The sequence below is a fragment of the Balaenoptera borealis genome (assembly GCF_965194805.1).
Source record: "Balaenoptera borealis genome assembly, chromosome: 18".
NCBI lineage: Eukaryota > Metazoa > Chordata > Mammalia > Artiodactyla > Balaenopteridae > Balaenoptera > Balaenoptera borealis.
Window position 1 is genome coordinate 20,082,620 of NC_138877.1, and position 22,178 is coordinate 20,104,797.

At 41.6% G+C, this 22,178-nt stretch overlaps 2 protein-coding genes across 8 annotated transcripts in view; one reads left to right on the top strand and one right to left on the bottom strand.

Moving 5' to 3' along the window:
- RCBTB2 (RCC1 and BTB domain containing protein 2) overlaps positions 1–22,178 on the top strand; it is a 36,786-nt gene that overhangs the window by 12,537 nt on the left and 2,071 nt on the right. For all 7 annotated transcript variants that reach the window (XM_082365476.1, XM_082365482.1, XM_082365478.1 and 4 more), the window contains 10 exons: positions 2,840–2,995; positions 3,222–3,372; positions 5,613–5,779; positions 6,564–6,722; positions 6,840–6,947; positions 8,011–8,153; positions 12,554–12,744; positions 13,253–13,379; positions 15,084–15,223; positions 19,295–19,425. In XM_082365476.1, coding sequence (XP_082221602.1) covers positions 2,840–2,995; positions 3,222–3,372; positions 5,613–5,779; positions 6,564–6,722; positions 6,840–6,947; positions 8,011–8,153; positions 12,554–12,744; positions 13,253–13,379; positions 15,084–15,223; positions 19,295–19,425 — 1,473 coding nt within the window. The remainder of the gene's footprint in view (positions 1–2,839; positions 2,996–3,221; positions 3,373–5,612; positions 5,780–6,563; positions 6,723–6,839; positions 6,948–8,010; positions 8,154–12,553; positions 12,745–13,252; positions 13,380–15,083; positions 15,224–19,294; positions 19,426–22,178) is intronic.
- The window catches only part of RB1 (RB transcriptional corepressor 1), a 142,076-nt gene continuing 135,257 nt past the window's right edge, over positions 15,360–22,178 (bottom strand). Inside the window, exon 28 of the mRNA XM_082365318.1 lies at positions 15,360–15,378. The gene's annotated coding sequence lies outside the window, so the exon portion shown is untranslated. The remainder of the gene's footprint in view (positions 15,379–22,178) is intronic.

Here is a 22,178-nt window from a genome sequence, read left to right on the forward strand (position 1 = left end):
TAGCTGCATCACTCCAGTCTCTGCCTCCATCTTCACTGTGTGTCTTCACATAGTTAGTTAACTTTACATGTCAGCTTGAGTGGGCCCCTGGTGCCCAGGTTAAACATCGTCTCTGGGTGTGTCTGTGAGGGTGGTTCCAGATGAGAATAGCACTGGAACTGGTGGACTCAGTAAATGGGTGGCTCTTCCTGGTGTGGGTGGGCATCATCCAATCTTTTGAGAACCTGAATGGAACAAAAGGCAGAGGAAGGAAGAATCCATCCCTTTTTTCCTGCTTCGTTGATTTACCTGGGACATCTCGTTTCATCCTCTGCCCTCAGACTGGGATTTACATCATTGTCTCCTTTGGTTCTCAGGCCTTTGGATTCGGATTGAATTATTCCACCAGCTTTCCTGGGTCTCCAGTTTACAAATGCAGACATAGGACTTCTGAGCCTCCTAATCTTGTGAGCCAAGTCCTATAAATGAATGAATGAATGAATGGATAAATAAATAATTTTTTCCCCTGACTCCTAAGGTGGAAAGCACAAATATCCTTTCTAAAATAAGTAGCTAGGGGCTTCCCTGGTGGCGCAGTGGTTGAGAATCTGCCTGCCAATGCAGGGGACACAGGTTCGAGCCCTGGTCCGGGAAGATCCCACATGCCGCGGAGCCACTAGGCCCTTGAGCCACAACTACTGAGCCTGCGCGTCTGGAGCCTGTGCTCCGCAACAAGAGAGGCTGCGACAGTGAGAGGCCCGCGCACCGTGATGAAGAGTGGCCCCCGCTCGCCGCAACTAGAGAAAGCCCTCGCACAGAAATGAAGACCCAACACAGCCATAAATAAATAAATAAATAATTAATTAATTAAAAAAAATAAGTAGCTAGTCTGATCTGCTCTCTACTAGACATATATCTGGTAAGACTGATTTAATATCTGATGGGAAAGGTAGGGCGTAGAAAATCCTTTGCTCCCTTAAATTAAGCTAGAGTTTGGTGATTATTGAGGGAAATGGCTAGACATGCCATTTGATAGGCATGTTGGCTATTTATGCATTTTATTATAATCTTAAAAATTTTTGGAAGTTGAAAAGTATGTAAGTAAAAATGTTTCCAGTGTAGCAAATAAGTAAAAGCTCTCTTTAAAACAACTTTATTGGGACTTCCCTGGTGGTGCAGTGGTTAAGAATCTGCCTGCCAATGCAGGGGACACAGGTTCGATCCCTGGTCCAGGAAGATCCCACATGCTGTGGAGCAACTAAGCCCATGTGCCACAACTACTGAGCCTGCACTCTAGAGCCCGTGAGCCACAACTACGGAGCCTGCGTGCCACAACTACTGAAGCCCACGTGCATAGAGCCCATGCTCTGCAACAAGAAAAGCCAACGCAATAAGAAGCCCACGCACTGCAACGAAGAGTAGCCCCTGCTTGCTGTGCACAGCAACGAAGACCCAATGCAGCCATAAAAAATAAATAAATAAAAACAGCTTTATCATGTCCACGTTGAATGCTCTTATGGGAGTGCAGATGTTCATGATCTTAATGCATCCTGTTGTGGATTTGATTGTATCCCCCCCAAATTCATATGTTGAAATCCTAACCCCCAAAGCTGATGGTATTAGGAGGTGGGGCCTTCAAGAATTGTTTAAGTCCTGAGGGGAGAAACCTCATGAATGGGATTAGTGCTTTATAAAAGGGGCTCCAGAGAGACCCTGAGCCCTTTGCAGCACGAGAGGACACAGTGAGAAGACTCCGGCTCTGAACCAGGAAGGGCACCTTCATCAGAACATGATCATGCTGGCACCTTGATCTCGGACTTCCCAGCCTCCAGAACTATAAAAAATAAATTTTTGTTGTTTATAATCCACCCAGTCTATGGTGTTTTGGTTTAGCAAATTGACTAAGATACCCCTTTATTTTCAAAGGTGACCTTTTTTGGAAATGGGGTCACTGCAGATGTAAATCGTTTAGTTAAGATGAGGTCATGAGGGTGACCTAATCCAGCATGACTGGGATCCTTATAAAAAAGGGGAAATTTAGACACAGAGACAGACGCATGTGAGGGAAGATGATGTGAGAGACACAGGGAGAATTTGGCCGTTTGCAAGCCGAGGGGAGAGGCCTGACAGATCTTCCCCTTACAACCCTTAGGAGGAACCAGACCAGGTGATACCTTGACTCTGAACTTCTAGCTTCCAGAACTGTGAGAAGATAAAGTTCTGTTGTTTAAGCCACTCAATTTGTGGTACTTTGTTACAGCAGTCGTAGCAAATGAATACATGTACTTTGTGGGTGTTTTTGTCCTACCAATCCCCAAATCTGAGTGGGGGGATGAGGGAACCCACCAGTTGCTCAAACTGAATGGTCAGAACTGACCCGTGAAGGTTTCAACCTTCTGGGACTTTTTCCTTGGTGTCACCTTTGGCATTGTTCTTTCCCAAGGACTTGTTTTGCTAAGACTTAGGCAGCAGATGAAACAGCAGTCTTCTCACTTTTTTCCTGCTTTCACAAGCAGCTTAGTTTCCAGAGCTACATTTAAGACATAACAGACACTGAAAGTGCTTGCCAGACATTCACCTCCCCAAAGTTCAGCCTTGGATGATTCCTGTGTCCTTGAGGAAAATTAATAGGTGAGATCTGATTCCATCCAGGACCTCTGGCTCTTGGTTGCAGTGAGAGTGGTCCTGAAGCAGTCAAGCTTGTAAAGGCAGTTCCCAAAATAGATAGGGTTTGTTCCTCCTCAAACCAATGCTAACTCTTCTACAGAAATGAAGGGGGCAAAGAAAATGTATTTTTTATTATTAGTCAATATATATATATATTTATTTTATTTACTTTTTTTTTTAAATTCTTTTTCAGCCAGTACAGGCTACTCTGTCATCTTTGAAGATGTTAGATGTGGGAAAGTGGCCAATTTTCTCCCTTTGTTCTGAGGAAGAACTGCAGTTAGTTCGTCAGGCCTGTGTCTTTGGCAGCGCTGGCAATGAAGTTTTATATACTACAGTAAATGATGAGGTAATGTTGAAGAAAAAATTATATTTTCAGTAACGGATTTGCTGAATTGAAGATCTTGGGGGAACTAAGGAGTTAAGGAAGGAATTAAGGTAAAAAAAAAATGCACGGAGAGTGGATTCTTATTTATTAAATAATGAAGCAGTTTTCCTAGGGGAACTGTGCCTGTTTGAATGTACAGGTTTGTCAGAAATAGAACTGCTTGAACTAACTTTGGTTTTTCCCACAGATTTTTGTGCTTGGCACAAACTGCTGTGGCTGTTTGGGATTAGGTGATGTCCAGAGCACCATTGAACCTCGGAGACTGGAGTCTTTAAGTGGCAAAAAAATTGCCTGCCTCAGCTATGGGAGTGGTCCACATGTTGTCCTTGCAACAGCAGGTAACCTAGGAACACAGGGTGGAATTTTAGCCGTTGCTTTCTTTGTGGAGAAACAAGACTAGGACCACCCCTTACACTGAGAACATACTTTTTGATTGGCTTTCTGACTCTGCCCTGGGAACTTGACTGTGCTTTGGACAATATGAAATATCAATATCAATATCAAAGTAAGATAATGTAGCAGATGGAATCTAGCAGTCATTGGCACTTTGGGTGTAAGAATGACAGTGCGATAAGCCCAGTAAACTCCTTTTGTTTATATGTGTAATTATTTTGCATTAGAATGCTGAACTCACTCAGGACTTTTTGAACTTGAGATTCTTGATCTATGAACAGAGCGATGAAAGCTAGATTCCAAGATCCCCTCTAACTCTTGGCGTTCTGTGATCCTGACTTTAAACAGTGACTGATGGCTCTAGTTGGTATTAGTAGTATAAGGAATTATATATTCTCATGGCTATTTCATGCATTCAGACTGATAAGACAACATAATTAAAACATACCTTAGAGTTTCCCTCAAGCTGGGTATTCATTTTATTAGTGTTCTTTAAATGGAAAATAAATTTTATAAATACTCTCGTATATTTATTTCACATTTTAAAAATAAGTTTTAGGGATTTTTGGTTGCCAGTAGTAGCAGGCTGGATTATTCACACCATTTCTGCACTGAAAACAAATACAAATTCTAGATAAAATATTTTTAAAAATTTTCTAAAAGCATCAGAACACTGATAAGGCAGAAAGGAATTATTAGACCAAATATATTTAAGAGAAAGTATGAACTAAGAAGTTAGAGGGGACCTTGAAGCTAATTTTGCCTTAAAGCCATCTGCCTATGCACTTAAACAGTGTTGTGGTCTGATGTACTTATGAGGTGAAGGGGTCACAAGTCAAAGACCTCACATGTTAGGCTGGGACCACAAAGGGCTACACTCTTAGGGCAAGGATGAGTCATTTCTTTCATCTCTAAGGGACTCAACAGAAGAATTCCTTGGCTCTGAGCAAAGCAAGGAGAAAAAAAAGAAAGAAAACCTCTCCCTGAGGTGTTGTATCCATGGATTTGTATTCCAATTCACCTTAGATTGGATGGTCCAAGAAATCTCAAGCCTTGGATTTATTAAAGAGGTACCTTTAAAGTGCCTTAAGAACATGAGAGAAGTTAATGCAAATTCTTTCTAGATGAAAGTACCTTCATTCTAGGCCTGAAGGAATATAATGCCATCAAAAAATAATTTTTCAATGGCAATTAGTAGCACATAGTCAAAGACAACCAGGTACAAGGAAACAAGGCACCCTGAATAAGAACCTGCAAAAAAGACAGCGAAAAAAACAACTACTAAATATCAGATATTAGAATTACCAGACACCACTTATAAGATGGCTGTAGTTACTATGTTTGAAAAAATAAAAAATGAGCTTGAGGATACCTGAAGAGGTCATAGAAGACTTGAAAGAGAACCAAATAAACAATATAATTATCAAAATGAAAAAATCAGTGGACAAGTTTTGCAGCAGTTTGAACACAGCAAGATAAAATTAATAAACTGGAAGATAGATCAGAAGAAATTATCTGGAATGTAGCACAAAGAGACAATATGGTAGAAAAATACAGATGAAAGGAGTATATACTGTATTATTCCATTTATGTTAAGTTCAAAACCAAGAAAGACTAAATCCTGTTATCCAGGATATCCAGGATGTATATGTGGGGGTCTTTTGGGGTGATCATAAGATTATATTTCTTGACTTGAGTGGTAGTACATGGATGTGTACTTTGTAATTATTTATAAAACTGTGTATATATTTTAAGAACTTTTCTGAATATGTATTATACTGCACAATAAGTAATATAACAAAGATTCAAAAAGTTAACTTGGAGATCATTTTATAGATAAGGAAATTAAGGTTCAGAGAAGTTAAATGACCTTACAGTCTTTTGAATTTCAATCTTTTTTTTTTTTTCCCTCTTACTCTTAGCAGCCTTTTCTCTGTTGTTTATTAAAAACCTATCTTCCAGCTATTATAACTGCATCCATTTGAATTTCGTCTTGTTGCTTTGAGGTAGAATGTAGTTAAACTTTCCAAATGTATTCTTTTATAAAATGAGTTCTGTGGAATAGGGAAGTTGATTAGCTTTTGCATATGAAGTTTTAGTTTCCTTTTGTGGAAGTGTGTAATATATATATTTTCATATAAGAATAGACGTTTTGAAAGTTGGTTATGTTTCTTTTTCTTTTCAGAAGGAGAAGTCTTTACCTGGGGTCACAATGGTTACAGTCAGCTGGGCAATGGGACAACTAATCATGGTCTAGTGCCCTGTCATATCTCTACTAATTTGTCAAACAAACAAGTCATTGAAGTGGCCTGTGGGTCTTACCATTCTTTGGTGCTAACATCTGATGGAGAGGTGAGAATCGTCGGCATAAATCTCACTGATCATAAGATTTCAATAAGATTTTAATTTCAGTACGATTATATAGATTCCTGTAGCAGTCCTGGAAATATGATCATTTGATTAAAATAACCACCTACCTCAAATTCAGTCTTAACTCTTGTTAGCAGTTCATAGTCATGGTGTTTATATTATGAAGTATGCCTGTATGTAGTAAGGATTTCTATAACTGCAAAATTTAAAAGGATGTATTGTTACTTCTATGTTGCTATACTCAAGGGGGTTATTTGCAAAAAGAAAAATCCCAAAATGCTGGAAAATATGGCTGAAGCAAAGTAGATATAAATTTTATAAGGATTATATGCTATTTGATTATAATCATTGCTGTTTGTGTAGGTAAATGCCAGTAACCTAATTTTATAAAGTAATATGCGTTGGGACTTCCTGGGCGGTCCAGTGGTTAAGACTTTGCCTTCCAATGCAGGGGGTGCGGGTTTGATCCCTGGTCGGGGAGCTAAGATCCCACGTGCCTCGTGGCCAAAAAACCAAAACATAAAACAGAAGCAATATTGTAACAAATTCAATAAAGACTTTAAAAATGGTCCACATCAAAAAAATCTTAAAAGAAAAATAAAGTAATACATTTTGTAAGAATGCGTTCTATGAAAACCTCCCTGCCTGTGTTGTGAGCATTTATGGATATCAGGCATTTTGAGGGCAAAGATGAGGCACCGTAAGTGCCAATTGAGACACTTTATATATTAGTGTGTTTCATTTATTGATCTCTTCTTTCAAATAGGTATTTGCCTGGGGTTATAATAACTCCGGGCAGGTAGGGTCTGCATCAACAGCTAATCAGCCGATCCCTCGAAGAGTCACGGGCTGCTTACAGAATAAAGTAGTTGTGAACATAGCCTGTGGGCAGATGTGCTCCATGGCAGTGGTGAACACTGGGGAGGTAAGAAAGTTATTTCCTGTGTTGCTTAAAAAAGCCTGTCTACCTTCTCAGTGTCATACCGACATGGAATGCTTCTTTTCGTCTTTCGTGGGCATTGAGTCTCTCATCTTCTCTCAGGTCTATGTCTGGGGTTACAATGGAAACGGGCAGCTGGGACTCGGCAGCAGCGGTAACCAGCCAACCCCCTGTAGGGTAGCAGCTTTGCAAGGCATTCGTGTCCAGCGGGTACGTCCACTGTTGGTTCACGTGCTGCCTGTTTTTAAGGCTACGGGGGCAAAGATACCAATGTACTAAAAACTCAGTTATCTTAGCAGGATGAAAAGGTAAGCTGCTTGGCTTTCTTGACTGAAGTAAAGGTTAAAAGCTCTTTTCCTGAATTTAGTTGTAGATGTTTATCAGAAAATTTATATTTCCAGTGCACTCTCATACATAGCTGTTGGGATGTAAATTTTTATCATCTTTTCCAAGGAAACTTTGGCAGTATGTATCAAGAGGCTTAAAAATATTCATACCCTTTGATCTGTAATTCTACTTAAATTTAGGGCATTATCCTAAGGAACCAAAGAGAAAGTGACTTGCAGAAGGTATAGTAAAGATATAGCAAAAAAAAAAAGAAAAAAGAATTGATAACAAATAATAGTAGCACAATTTGTCTAATCAAACAGTAAGTTAATGGTTAAATAAATTAATATCAATACTAAATCTATATTAACAGAAATGATGCTTACAAAGGATTTTTAATGGTAGGGAAATAATGCTATATGCAATGTTAAGTAAAAAGATACAGGACTGCTTATACAGATATGATCATTTTTTTAAAAAGCTATCAGTGCATATCTCTATATTTATATATAAATAGAAAAAAATCCAGATCTTGAGATGACTTTCATAATTATATTTTCCTATATTTTTTTCACATTGAACATCTTTTACTTTTATAATAAAAGGAGAAAATAATTCTTAAAAAATAGAAGCGTCTATTTCTTATTCACTTCACACCACTTGATCTCTGTGAGCATAATGAATGCCGTATTAAAGGTGAATAAACTGCACTCTTGTCACTGAAGGACTCATGTTGATCTCACTGCAGTTTACACCACACACAGGGCCTAAGCTAGATCTGGAGGGATGTTGGTTAACTTAATGCCTGCCTCTCTGGCAGACTGCCTCTTCCCTTTTTTCTTTTCTTTTTTTTTTTTTTTTTTCATTTTTTGATTCTTAACGTATCTTGTGAAACATGTTTCTTTCTGTTTGTAGGCCTGAGTGGATTTGGTTTTTCTCTTTCCAGGTTGCCTGTGGCTATGCACACACATTAGTATTAACAGATGAAGGTCAAGTGTATGCTTGGGGTGCAAATTCTTATGGCCAGTTGGGCACTGGCAATAAAAGTAACCAGTCCTACCCTACTCCTGTTGCTGTGGAAAAGGACAGGTAATATATGCATTTTCAAAATAAGTTCCGTGTTCTTTCGTGATTAAACTAAACTTAGGCATTGTATAGAATTATGGGCAATTGACTGCTAGTGTTAGAATATTCTTGAACAAGACCATTCATTCCTGTTTAAAATTAGCTTTAGAATTTTGGGGCAAGTTGATTGATGTTAAATATTTTGTTTTCACATACCCATATTTCATCTATACCTCCAATAGCTACTTTACACCAACTACAATGACTAATCCTCCAACAGCTTTTCCACATTATTCTTCTCGCTCAAAAAAGACCTTTTCCCCCCATTCTCATTGTTTCCTATTTCACATTCTTAAGAAGAAGTTGATAACATTGGAGGTCTATCTTCTATGGTTTAGGAAGATGAAAGTATCTCAGATGGGGGTATAAAGACATTCACGCAGCTACTTATAAAATTTGCCAGTTGAAAGGAATACGGCTGTTTCATTACTTCAACTCCCAGGCTATCACTGTGAAGCAGAGCAAAATGGTTAAAAAATTAAAACTGAGTGTGTGCACTTGTTTGCAAGGTTGTATTAAGTGAGTAGCATATCCAGAGTTTTCCCCCAGATTATCCTACTATTTTTCAAGGTCTCTTGAAATTTCTCAAACATGGATATATCACTGCCTTTTCACTCTTCATTTCTTGACACAGGAGCATGGAACAAGAACATTTTATTATCTGTTCCATTAAGCCAGGGTTGAAATCATTGTGGAAATTAATATTGCTGTTTTCATTTTAATTTTACATATTAATTTTTGCTATATCTGATTTTAAATAAATATATGGATAAATTATTTTGCATTTGTAGCAGTTCTTTTATATGTTTCTACTGGAATATTTAACAATGAAAATGAAGAACCAGATGGTCATTTTCAGCTCCCTTGATTTTCATTTGAGTATTGTGAACCTGGCTGCTTTTATTTAACCTATGTTAAATTGGTTAAAAAACCTTTTTTTCCCCCATATCTTACAGTAAGACCCTAGACTCCTTAAGAATTGGGGAAGAGGAAAGATAGTGAAGGTCACGAGCTGGCAGGCACACAGGAGATGCAAGCAGCTGTGTTACTTTCATTTCTCTTAAAGGTGGTTCAGAGCCGCTCAGTAAAAAGAGAAGAGACAGTCTTGAGGCTCTGAACAATCACAAAAATGCCTCCGGCTAGCAAATCCAGTCAGTGGGGACTTGTAGTACTTAGACAAAATAGCGAAGAAGTGTTAAAGGATCCGAGGTAACATGGGTATAAAAACAGACTATCTGTATGGCACTTTACCATTTTTCTCGTGCTGCCACATTTAACATAAACTTGAACTCCTCTGTCTGGACTCACAGAGCCCGCTGCCATCTGCCCACCAGCGACGCGCCCCACCTTGCGCCGCTGGTCCTGACAGTACGAGAGTGAGTGCCAGGTCTTCTGACTGTGGTCACGCTGGGACAGACAGACTGTAGGGCGGCTCAGTGGGAAAGAGCGAAAGAGGCAGAGAAGCAGGGCACGGAAGTTACGTGAGTGTCAGGGCACGTGGCACTGGAGAGTTATCTATTGCTTTCTGTCTTTTTAAAAAACTTCATAACTCAAAACATTTTTTTGAATTATATATGTAAAAAAAAGTAGAAATAGCTAAATACTTGCACACTTGGTCTTGTCCACGTAAACATGATTTTGGCTACGGATGTCAGGGATGAGTTTTGAATGAGACGGTCCTGCTTTTCTCAGTTTTCCGAGCTTGAGTTTCAGGTGGTGATTGCCGAGCTTGCAGGCTCTCCGTTGCACAAATATTGCGAGGGAGGAACCTTTAGGTTTGCTGGGACTTGTTCGGCACCTTCCCGCCCTTTTCAATGACTGAAACTTTGCAGATACGTTATGACTTATCTCTCAGGAACTCCTGACTCTTGGGGCCCATCACGGGGAGCCTTGGCTAATTAGAACAAACAGGATTGAACTTGGGGCGGGGTGGGTCGTCAGCTCTTGGTTACGTGTTCACAGAAGCGGAAAGGGGAAATCTGTCTATGTGGGATTATTTGCTCAAACAACAACCCAAGAAAAACCTGATTAAGTCTGTTTATGGTGAGGAATGCTAACACTTTATGTCACTGTTTATGTTCACATAGAAGTGATTTTAATAATTAAAATGATTCTCTTCTCTAACCCAGTCATTCCCAATCTTTCTGAATTTTCAGGACTTTGATTTACCAGCATGTCTTTAACGTTCCCTAAAAACACAGTTTAAGTTAGATTGATCTAAAACTAACTTTGCCTTGAATTTTTGTGAATTTTGTGACTTCTTGAGGTCATTAATCATGTGTTGGCCTCTTACAGAACCAGGATTGGGAAACAGTGCTCTGGATCTTTTTATAATCATGATTTCTTCTCCATTATTCTCCTCCCTCACAAATTACCTTTTTTCTTTCCTCGTTGTTTTCTGTTTTGCCTTCTGTCTCACTCTCTGCTGTTTCATTTCTAGTACTTCTCAGACATTAAGCTGTGCCATTGTTGCGGATCATTCCGTTGAGGCGACACCAAACCTATTTATTATGAACATATAGTAATTTTTTTCCATTAAGAATGGCTACAAAATAAAGTGCGAAATATGCCAGACATCCTGACAGTAAAGGTTAGCGCAGTTTATAGTCATTGTCTATTGCATGTATGACTGGAAAATCTGAACTTCCACATTTGCTTCTTGGTATGAATCACATGTAAGGACAGATGACATCAGGCAAAGGCAGGGCGCCTTGGCTGATGGTCGAGTCCCAAGCTGAGACCTGAAGGTTCCCTCTAAACCTTCTCCATTCTCGTTGCTGTAGCAGCTGCTGCAGTCAGCCAAGCCTCAGCCCCACCCCTGACTTCCCGAGTGGCACTGGGTGTTCCAGGTAAATGCCCCAAGGCCATGCTCAGGGAGGGCCAGCTTTCCCAGCTTTTCTGCATCCTTAACCCCTGTGCTGTGGAAGCAGTGTCTCACCTCCTCTAATGAATGGCAAAGGCCCTTCCCCTCTCCTGGAGGCTAATGGTAAACATTTCAGAAGTGAATGTAGGAATGAAGTTGTTTTGATTTCCTGATGTTGGGTAGTTTAGCATAGAAGGACACGATTGTGTTCCAATCAGTTACATTTTTCATAGAACGTTATCAGGGAAAAGAGGCTGTCATTGTAAGTGGTCTCCCAAAGTGCTAAAGGACATTCCTGACCAAGGGCTTTGTGCATAATGACATTAAGGGGCAGTGAGTACATCTGTTGATTGGAACAGAGAGTGTGTGGGCAAAGGTGATTTGAGAGAGTGCTGGACATAGATGGAAGGCAAATTATGGAAGGCCTTAAGGTCATGTGTCTGGATTTTTGTCTTATGGGAAGTCAACGAAGGTTTGAAAGTAGTGATGAGAATGGTGTTTCAAGAGGATCGTTAACCTGCCAGCATTGTGCGATTTAGGTCGGGAGAGAAAGTCTGAGGCAGGGAGCCCTAAGAGTTGCGTTGGTCTGGGTATGGGTGTCCTTGATGAGGGTGTGGCAAATGGGAGGCACTACAAAGAAAGAATTGCTGTTATTTGTCAAGCGGATGTTCTGAACAAAGAGATACATGAGGAGGGAGAAGTCAAAGATGACCCTGAAGTTCTGAGCCTAAGTCACTGGGGAATGCTGGTACCATTGCCCGAGACAGAATCAAGATGGTACTTCACTTGGGGAAATAGTTTTTTTTCTTTAAATCTGTATGGTGGCTTAGTCTGAGAGAAAATAATTATTTTCAACTCAACAAAACAGTGGTTTCCACTAGGAAGTGTTCTGAGAACTACCTGCCTGTCAATCATGAACTTACTGAAATAGGGTCTAACATGTGGTTGATCCCAGAAAACTGCTCTCTTGGGTTCCAGATGATACAGTCCAGTGAGTCAGAACCACTGCACTTACTGTTTGCAGTGCGAGTTGAGGTGACCCACAGCATGCTTCATTTAACCCTAAAATTGGTAAAGTTTTGATGAAAATATTTATTGACCCTGGGTCAAGATGGCCCAAATCTTTCTGATCTGCTTTAGTAAGTAATGTTTTAAGAAAACAATTACATCACTGTTTTCTTTTTTTTTTTTTTTTTTTTTTTGGTCTTTGTTTTTGGTCTCTGCTCTCTTGGATTGTATTAATACTTGAATTTCAAAACAGGATGGTACATATTTTTATGGGCGTACTGGCTGGAAGTGGTAACAAGCAGACCTTCATGATACATAAGTGCCACTGAGGCATAGCTTACATATAAATAACTGTTGGGTGCCTGACAGTTGAGAAGCTTAGGTGTCTTAAGTCTTGTTTTTGTTTTTAATCAGTTAGACCTAAGGGAAGAAAAAATCACCTTGTTTCTTCTCCTGTTTACCGTGTTTACTTGGTGTGTGTTTGTGGACCTAGAATTACAGAGATTGCGGCCTGCCACTCTGCCCACACGTCTGCAGCCAAGACGCAGGGAGGGCACGTGTACATGTGGGGCCAGTGCCGGGGCCAGTCGGTGACCCTGCCTCACCTCACCCACTTCTCCTCCACCGACGACGTGTTCGCCTGCTTCGCCACGCCCGCCGTCACCTGGCGCCTCCTGTCCGTGGGTGAGCTGACCGCTGTCCTTCGGGGTGGTGGCCTGCAAGCCAGGAGGAGAACTTCTGGTGTTTTCATTTTTTGATAGTGAGGACTTTGTTCAGTGCAGTGTCAGGCAATTTATGTCCCTCTAATGAGCTCCTGTGAAAGGGAACTCATTGGATCGATTCATTTTTCTCAAAAGTATTAGAAATCAGTATCTCATACCAAATTAAAAGTCCTTTGGATTGCTTTCTGATGTGACTGGGAAACTATAGCTTTTATTTTTAGCTGGTATATTTACTCAGACTTTCAAAAATTTTGTGGTGGTTTGGGACTTTAGTTGTTTTGCCAGATTTATAAGCAGATGTGTCTGAGGTTCTTATCCTTAATGATTGCAGCAGCGGGAATCTGTATTTGGGAAAACAGCGCATAGCTCAGTGGGGCAGTTATTTGGGGAACTGGTGTTTTCGTGTCAGCAGAGCCGTGCTGGGCCTGCGTCCTCCTTAGAAAGCGCTGGTGTCGCCCCCCGCCCCCCAGAACCTGACGGCCACCTCACCGTGGCTGAGTCCCTGAAGAGAGAATTTGACAATCCCAGCACCGCAGACCTGAGATTTCTGGTGGATGGAAAGTACATTTATGCGCATAAAGTCCTTCTCAAAATTAGGTAAGGAATCATTTATTCCAAGAATTGAAATAAATGTTTGTTGTTTTCTAGTTCCAAGGAACTATGTTAGGCACGTCTGTGATTCTGAAAAAAGGTAAGGCTCTCTTTGCCCTTATGAGCGTGCCCTGCAGCGGGGGAAACACATTATACGTGGCATTTCTTCTGTACTCTCTGTTTTCTTTTTTTTAATATATATCTTTATTGGAGTATAATTGCTTCACAATGGTGTGTTAGTTTCTGCTGTATAACAGAGTGAATCAGCTATACGTATACATACATCCCCATATCTCCTCCCTCTTGCGTCTCCCTCCCTCCCACCCTCCCTATCCCACCCCTCTAGGTGGTCACAAAGCGCGGAGCTGATCTCCCTGTGCTATGCGGCTGCTTCCCACCAGCTATCTATTTTACATTTGCTAACACTGAACATTTAGATGCTTGAAAAAAGAGAAGAGCAGCAAGGTCGGGAGTAAAGCTAACACAGAGATTTTTAAAAATCACTTTTATTGATGTATAATTTTTGAGCAACTGCATCCATTTAAAATGTGCGGTTTGAGGAGTTTTGACATTCGTATACTCGTGGGAAACCACTGCCCCAAATCAGGACACAGAACGTTTCCATCACCCCTCAAAGATCCCTGAGGCCCCAGCCCTGGGGCAAGCACCATCTTCTTTCTGTCACTATAGATTAGTTCGTATATTCTAGAAGTTTAGGTAAATGTAATTATACAATATGCATTCTTTTCTGCCTGGCTCCTTTCTCTTAGCATAGTGATTTTGAAATTCATTTCGTTGCTGTGTAACAGATATTTAAATCCTACTTCAGTGAATCACAAACTCAATACGGCATTTTAGTCTCAAGTTCACTTCTTAGTAAGGTCAGGCTGTGCAGTATTTGTTCACTCTCACTGTAGCCCATAAACCTTCATAGAAGTGGGGAGGTTACGGTTTGCTAGGGCTGCTGTGACAAAGTTCTGTAGACTAATCTGTTGCAACAACAGAAATTTATTCTCTCATGGTTCTGGAGCTAGAAATTCAAGATCAGGGCTGTGCATAGAATGAGTTCTTAGAGCTCTGAGCAGGAATCTGTTGCATGCCTCTGTCCCAGCTCCTGGTGGTTTGCTGGTAGTCTTCGGCAGCCCTTGGCTTGTGGCAGCGTAACTCCAGTCTTCACACGGCATTCTCCCCGTGTCCAAATCCCCCCTTTTGTAAGGACACCGGTCATATTGGATTAGGGTCCACCCTAATGACCTCCTTTTAACTTGATTACCTCTGTAAAGGTCCTTTCTCCAAATACTGTTACAGTGAGGTTAGGACTCCAGCCTATGAATTTGGGGGATACAATTCAACTCATAACAGGAGGAGAAGAAACAAAATTACTCTGAGTTTATGAAAATAAACCTACCTGATTTCTGTAAGTGCTGCCCCGCGGATGTGGTGTGGGAGGGCCCCTGGGAGCTCGTGGCCGCGGAGGCAGCTGCCCCGCAGCAGGTTAGCATTTGCAGCCTCGTCGAATAAACGACCGCAGACTTCCGGCCGGCAGGGGAAGCCAGGGGCCCGGCGAGGACACGGAGTTGCGTGGTGCTGTGTTTTTCCTTTCTCCCTGTTAGTTGTTTCCCCTTTAACCGCCACGAGCACATGCTCCGCAGGAAGGTCATTGGCTCTTGCCCAGAAGCCAGGACCTGACGCGCTTCTTTCTTCCTTCAGGTGTGAGCATTTTCGCTCTTCGTTGGAAGACAGCGAGGATGATATTGTAGAAATGAGTGAATTTTCATATCCTGTTTACCGAGCCTTCCTGGAGTACCTGTACACAGACAGCATCAGCCTGTCCCCCGAGGAGGCTGTAGGTAATCACCAGCAGACTTGACCAAGAGATTGGCAGAAAGGTGCTTCGTGTAGAGCCTAAAAGGAAGTGGCTGTGAGGGTAATCACAGAAGCAGTTCTCTTTTTGTGTGTTGAACCCAAACGCTTTTCCCTTGTTCCCACTTCACACAAAGGTTGACTGGATGGATAAAATGAGACATGGATGAATTATGAAACCATCAGCACTGTGGGACAGGTGCCATTCTTCCTGAATTACTAGATACTGTACCCGACTTTTTAGCTACCACACAGCTGCTGCCTTCAAGATACTTACATTATAAAAATGAGAAAATGCATGTAATAGGCAGCCCTGCTGGTCTCCATAACTGTGACGGTCCCTTTGGGACCACCCACTGTGATCTGGTGCATCACTGCACCTCAGGTTTACTGACGGTAGGAAAGCAACCCAGGGCGTCCAGCGGGCACAAGGTGAAAACAGACTAAATTTCAGTTTACAGCTGTCAGCAATATTGTTGGCCCGTGGGACAGAGAATTAAGGAGTTACTTCTGTAAGGAACTGGAGAAAGAGTTCAGCTCTCAAATTTTTCAATTAAATATTCATTTTACATGTATAAATCCAATAACACTTTTTTTTACCAGATCAGCATTTAATTTTCCTTAGGTAAAAAAAGTCTGATTTCTTAAGTTTTATAGTTTTCCTTCCTTTCTCCCACAATACTTGAGGGCCCAGGGGCCCACTATGTGCCGTGCTCCCCTCGGCACCTATGAATGAGACAGACCGACACCCTGCTCCTGTGGAGCTGCTGCTCGGAGGAGGGAGGCCAGCCCTAAACAAAGAAAGAAAAGCAGTCAGCTGGGAGGTCAGGGAAGGCCTCTGTGAGGACGTGTGCTGAGCAGAGAGCTGGGGGAAGCATGCAGACGCCCAGGTGAAGAGTGTTCTAAACAAGGGAGATAGCAGGTGCAAAGGTCTGAGACAGGAACATATGTAGCACATGGAGGAGGGGGAGGGGGAGGAGGGGGAGGAAGAGGGGGGAGGGGGGAAGGGGAGGAGGAAGACCCGGGTGGTTTGGAGGGAGAGAGAGACCGGCAGTCGGAGGAACTGAGGCCAGGCAGCTGGGTCTGGGCAAGACCAGGTACAACCTTGGAGGCCACTGTGAAGGGCTCGAGTTTTATTCTTGGCGTGATGGACAGCCCTGGAAGGTTTTGAGCATGAGGGTTGCGTTATTTAGGATTTGCTTTAGCAGTAAAATGGAAAAAGGAAGTGGCTTAAACAAGACAGTTTCTCTCTCTGTCACACAGGGGTGCAGTGCAAGGCGTCCTTACCTGTGGCCCCTGCACTCATGGCCAAGACCACGTGTGCATTACAGGCAGCAGGATGGAGGAAGGGACAGTGACAAGGGGCAAAGGGCAAATCCCAGTGTTGGTTAAGGAAGTCCCACTTCTTTTAAACCATGGACCAGAGATAACCAAGGCCTTAACTCAGCTGCACAGGAAGTTGGGGGGAGTGGTCATTTCTAGATGGTCATGGCTCAGCCACGTAGTCTGTGATTTTGGAAGAAAGGGAGAATGGCTTTGTGCATATGTGAAGGGAGAGGCGCCAGCAGCTTCTACTCCAGGGGTGAGAGGATTTGTTTTTAAAAAATCAGTAAACTGTAATGGTTGAGGTATAAGATGGTGGTGCCCTGCGTGAGGGTGGTCTAGCAGTGGAGGTGTTGCAAGAGATCAGATTCTGAGTATATCTTAAATAGGGAGCTGACAGGATTTGTTGGTGGATGGGATGTGGGTTTTGAGGGAAAAAGAGAGAAGGATGATTGCTCTGCGGTATTTGGCTTGAGTGTGGAGAGCACCAGGTTTTGCTCTTGAGTTTGAAAAATCAAAGGAGTTTGAGCTGCTTTTTAGACGTCTGCGTGGCAGGGTTTTTTTTATGGGCCCGCCCCTCAAGTTTGCAGGGCCCTGGGCAAGAGTCTAAATGGAGGCCTATGCACCATTTGTCTAAAAATTTAAAGTTATATGTCAAGCTAACAAGCTTCAGATAAAATATGTTCAATCCTCATACCTTGAAAAATATACCTTCATCAAGAACTGAAGGGCCAGGTAGGCGTTTCAGCTGGAAGTTAGAGTTGTAGGACGCTTGGAGTTCTGTGCGGGGACACAGTGGCACAGGAGGCACAGGCCTCTGGCCTCCAGCTTAGGACCTGCCGTCTTCCTTTACCCACCCCCAGTTACATCCTGCATCCCAGGGGTGTGTGGGCATCCCAGCCTGCATGTCCGTGTCCCAGTCAACCCCATCGGCCACCCCTTGGGGCGGGGGGTCTGCACGTGGTCTGGAGGGGAGGAAATACTGACATATGTGGCTTCAGGGCTGATTATTCAGGGAATCCCAGGGTCCCAGGAGCACAGAGTGTGGTCTAGGAGTGGGCACTTGGCTCCTTGGCCAGCCTGGGGGGGGGGGCCTAGAACGGGTACAGCGCTGCGCCCCCTGGAGCAGAGGCTCAGGGCAGTACACGGAGCTCACGCACGCGTGAGTCTGATGCCCGGAGTGTGTGGGGCTGCTGATGTGAACTTGGGAGTTGTTGAGAACTGACCAGGAGCAATCAGGCCATTCACGGCTCTCAAGATTTCAAAAGATTTCAGAGGGCCATAGGCCTTTCTTCTATAATTTTGATAATATTTGTCATGTTACAATGAAAGCAAGTTTCTACCAAACTTAGTAGAAATTTCTACCAAATGTACAAAACTTATTAGCAGGTATAAAAACAGTTAATGTTGTAAGGTTGATGAAATCCTGGCTCTCTGTCCTTTGGGCCCTCTATGAAGTACCTTCCGTGAAAGGTTATTGTGAAGTAAACGTGACAATATTCTAGAATCAGGATTCAGCTAGCCTTTTGATCAGGTGGCAACCAGGACTGGATCAGACCCGGCGAATGTACCACTCCAAGGGTGTAGTAGGACTGCTGAGCCCACGGTGCTTGAACCCCGATCACGCAGGGGCCAAAGGCACCCTCACAGCATCTCTAGCCAAGCCACATAACCTGAGTGCCACTCATTTCACCAGTGACAAAGTGTTTGTAGCATTCTTTATGCTAATTAACACGTCCTCCAATGAAGATTTAGGTAGCCATAACTGAAGCCCCTGACAAGGGCCTTTCAAATGCAAACTAACCGACCATTCTTGATTAGAGTGCTTCATAGTGTCCCTTGGGGTAGATTAAAATTAACTTAAGCATCTAAATCACTCTATGTTGAGTTATTGGAAAGCAGATGACAGATAATATAACAGGAATCATCAGTTTTTACAGACGGTATTTAAAACTGAGGGGCTGGAGATCATTTAGGGAAATAAGTGAAATAAGAATCTGAACATTGAACTCTGGGGCATTCAAATACTTGGAAGTCAGGAAAAATGGTCCAGCCAGGAGACTGAAGAGTAACTCATGAAGGAGAAGAAAACACGAGCAAGTAACACAGCATTTCGAGAAGGGGAGCCTCCTCAACGCCATCAAATTCTGTGTAAATGTTGAGTAAGATGAAATCAGAGGATAGCCCCTTGGGTTTGGCACCATGGGAGCCATTAGTGACCATCACAGGTGTGGTGTCAGGGAGCAGAGGGGCTGGGCTTCTGCTTAAGGTGAGGACAGGAGGTGAGAGAACAGAGGCAGCAAACAGAGACCGCTCTCCCCAGGAGGCTCGCTCAGGAGAGGAACAGAGAAACGGGGCAGGGTCGCAGGAGGCCTGAAAGGCGTTTCTTTTCTTTTTGAAGATGGGCACTATTACAGCACGTGCGAATGCTGCTGGAGAAGATGTTGATAATTCGGGGGGATGGCTAACTAGAGGAGCATTTCTGAGGAAGAGACTAGGGCCATGTTCACTTGCTCCTGTTTTTCCACAGCTACTTGTTTGTGTACTGCACTCGCTCAGTGCAGCTGCGTTCCTCAGGTAGAGAGAGCCACATGCTCAGAGTGTAAGTAAGCCCAAGTCTCTATTTCCACAGCCCTTCACTGAGGATTATATTCAGAATCATCTCTGACAGGCTGAGTGAGTTTAAATCAGGGTGCTTGAGATCACTCCCCTAAGAAAACATCTCTTTCCACCAGGATTGCTAGATTTGGCTACATTTTACAGAGAAAATCGTTTGAAAAAACTCTGCCAACAAACTATCAAGCAAGGAATCTGTGAGGAGAACGCCATCGCGCTGCTCTCGGCCGCCGTGAAGTATGACGCTCAGGTAAGAAGGGCATCCTTTCGAGGAGCTCACCTTCTGGAAGAAATGGTTAGCTGTCTCCTTCCTGCCTTAAACTAAAAGAAAGTCTAAGTAAATTAAAGATCTAAGGTAAACAAAGTACCAGAAAAAATATAAGGGAATGTTTATATATATATAAAGTTAGGGTGGACCTCAAGGGCAGAAACCATAAAAGAAAGGATTGATAGATCTGATCTCAAAAAAACAAAAATGTTTATACACAAAAAAATAAAGAGAAAAAAACAAAGTAAATGATACTCTGGGGAAAATATTTGTAATGTCACGAAGCAAGTTCACCATAGTTAATGTATAATTCTAAAAAAAAACAAAAAGAAAACATGAGCAGTTTGATGGAAAAACATGGACCAAATGGATTTATGAACAAATGAAAAATATAAATGAAAATAAGGTATAATGTTTCAACTGTCAAACCAGGGAGTCTATTTTTAGAAATAGTATAGGCTCAGGATAATGGGTGTTCTCCTAAACTGCTGAGGAGAATGCAAATTAGTATAATCAGTCTGGGGGGCTGTTTGGTATAATATGTATTAAAAGCTTCAAAAATATAATTCTTTAAGGAATTCAGTTATAGAAACTTATCTTAAGGAAGTAACCATGGATTCAGACAAAGTTTTAGCTTCAAAGATGTTTCCTGCAGTGTTGTTTATAATTTTTAAAAATTGGAAAAAGTCAGTGTGAACAGGAAAGGATTGTTTAAACTAAAAAATGTTAATACTATTCAACATATATCATTGACTGAAGAACTGTGCTCCTATTTTTTAAATAAGTATATTTATTTTTATTTTTTAAATAAAAATAGTAAAATAAATTTTTTTTAAGTATAAATAGCTGAATTTAAAAAGACCAAAATTTATTATCTACATAGGAAAAAAGACTGAAAAATACAGTCAGTGGTTATCTTTGAATGGTGGGATTGTGGATGATTTTTATTTCCTTATCTTTGCTTGTTTTTCCTGAACTTTCTACAGTGACCATGTATTGTTTTGATAATAAAGAAAGGAAAAAAAACTTGTCTTAGAGTTAAATCGTTAGGAAACAGGCCATACTTTTTGGAGTCGATTTCCTTAAGGATATCCTTTCCTTTGGTCAGAAAACAGGGACATTTTAGTCGTGGGCAGAAAAAAGGTTATAACTTCTTTTCTGCTTATATAAGTAATAATGTGCTTATTAAAGAAAATTTGTAAAATACAAAAAGTATGAGGAAGGAAATGACTCCTCAACCAGAGGACACTAACATTTTCATACAGCTCCTTCTGATTTTTTCCTAGGTTATGTATTGCGTTGGCCAAAAAGTTCGTTTGGGTTTTTCCGTAACATCCTGTGGAAAAACCGGAACGAACTTTTTGGCCAACCTAATATATATTTCTAAATACTAGATTTTTTTTCACTTAACATTTAAAAAAAATCTTACCCACCTTGAACCATTGACATTTACAAGCATAGTGAATGTTTGTCTTTCATCAAGATAGTAATACTTTGGGCACTTACAACACGCAGAAGGCTTCATGGCCAAACAATAACTGTGCTTTTTCAAGAGTTTGTTAAAGTCATGCTGATAATACTGGACTCTGGTGGGCTGCCTCAGATGATGAGATTGTGGGCACATAGTGTTTCCATCTGAACTAGAATTAACGTCCAAGACTTCTTCATATTCCCTGTTTACGTGAATTATTTGTATGGTTACCATTCAGCCCTGTTTTCTAGAAAGCAACCTCCCTGAGCAAATGGCAAGGACTTTGTTTTGCTCACAACCGTATCCCTAGTGCCTAGGATAGTGCCTGACACATAGTATGTGCTCATTAAATATTTGTTTAATGAATGTTCAACTTTGCCTGTAGAGGCACTGTATTTTACTACAGGCTGTCTAACTGTGGTACCCTAAATTAGTATAATAGACCACAAGTAAAATAGACTCAATGTATACTTAATATAAAAGTTTTTATAAATCAAGAACAGTATATTTGAGTTGACTAGTATTGTTACTTGCTGACTCTAATAAGCAAGAAACAGACCTTTTCAGCAAATTATCCCTCATGCTTGACTACACTTAATATGTAATTAATACACACCAGGGATTATTTGAAGCACAGTTCATATCTCGTTTAGTTCTCAAAAGAACCTTATTAAGAATATATGTATTATTATTTGTTCCAGTTTACACATGAGGAAGCTGAATCTCAGAGAGATTAAGTAAATTCTTAGTAAGCTAATAATTGTAAAGCTGGAATGCAATCCAATATTGGACAAATTTCAAAACCACACATTTTACTACAATTCTCTATTGCCCCCATATTTTAAAATCAGCAATGTTTATTCATTGATTCAACAGATATTTCCTGAGTGCCCATTAGGTGCCTGGCATGGTTCTAGGCACTAAGGGTACAGGAAGTGAACAAAACAGACCAAAATCTCTGCCTTCCTGGAACTTTCTGGTGAGGGCAATAGATGACGAATACAATATATGGTCTGTTAGGTGGTGATAAATGATATAAAAAAGTAAGTTAGAGAAGGGCAATGGGGCAGTGGGGGGCAGGCTGAGATCAAAGCTGAAGTTTTAAATCGTGGTCCGGGAAGGAAGGAAGGTCTCACTTAGAAGGAGACTTGAGCAAAGACGTTAAGGAGGCATGGCAGGAGCTGCGTCAGGAGGGCAGCACAGCCCAGGGTCGGAGGCATAGCAGAGTCTCCGCAGGCTGGCCTGACATTAGCTCTCGTTTCTC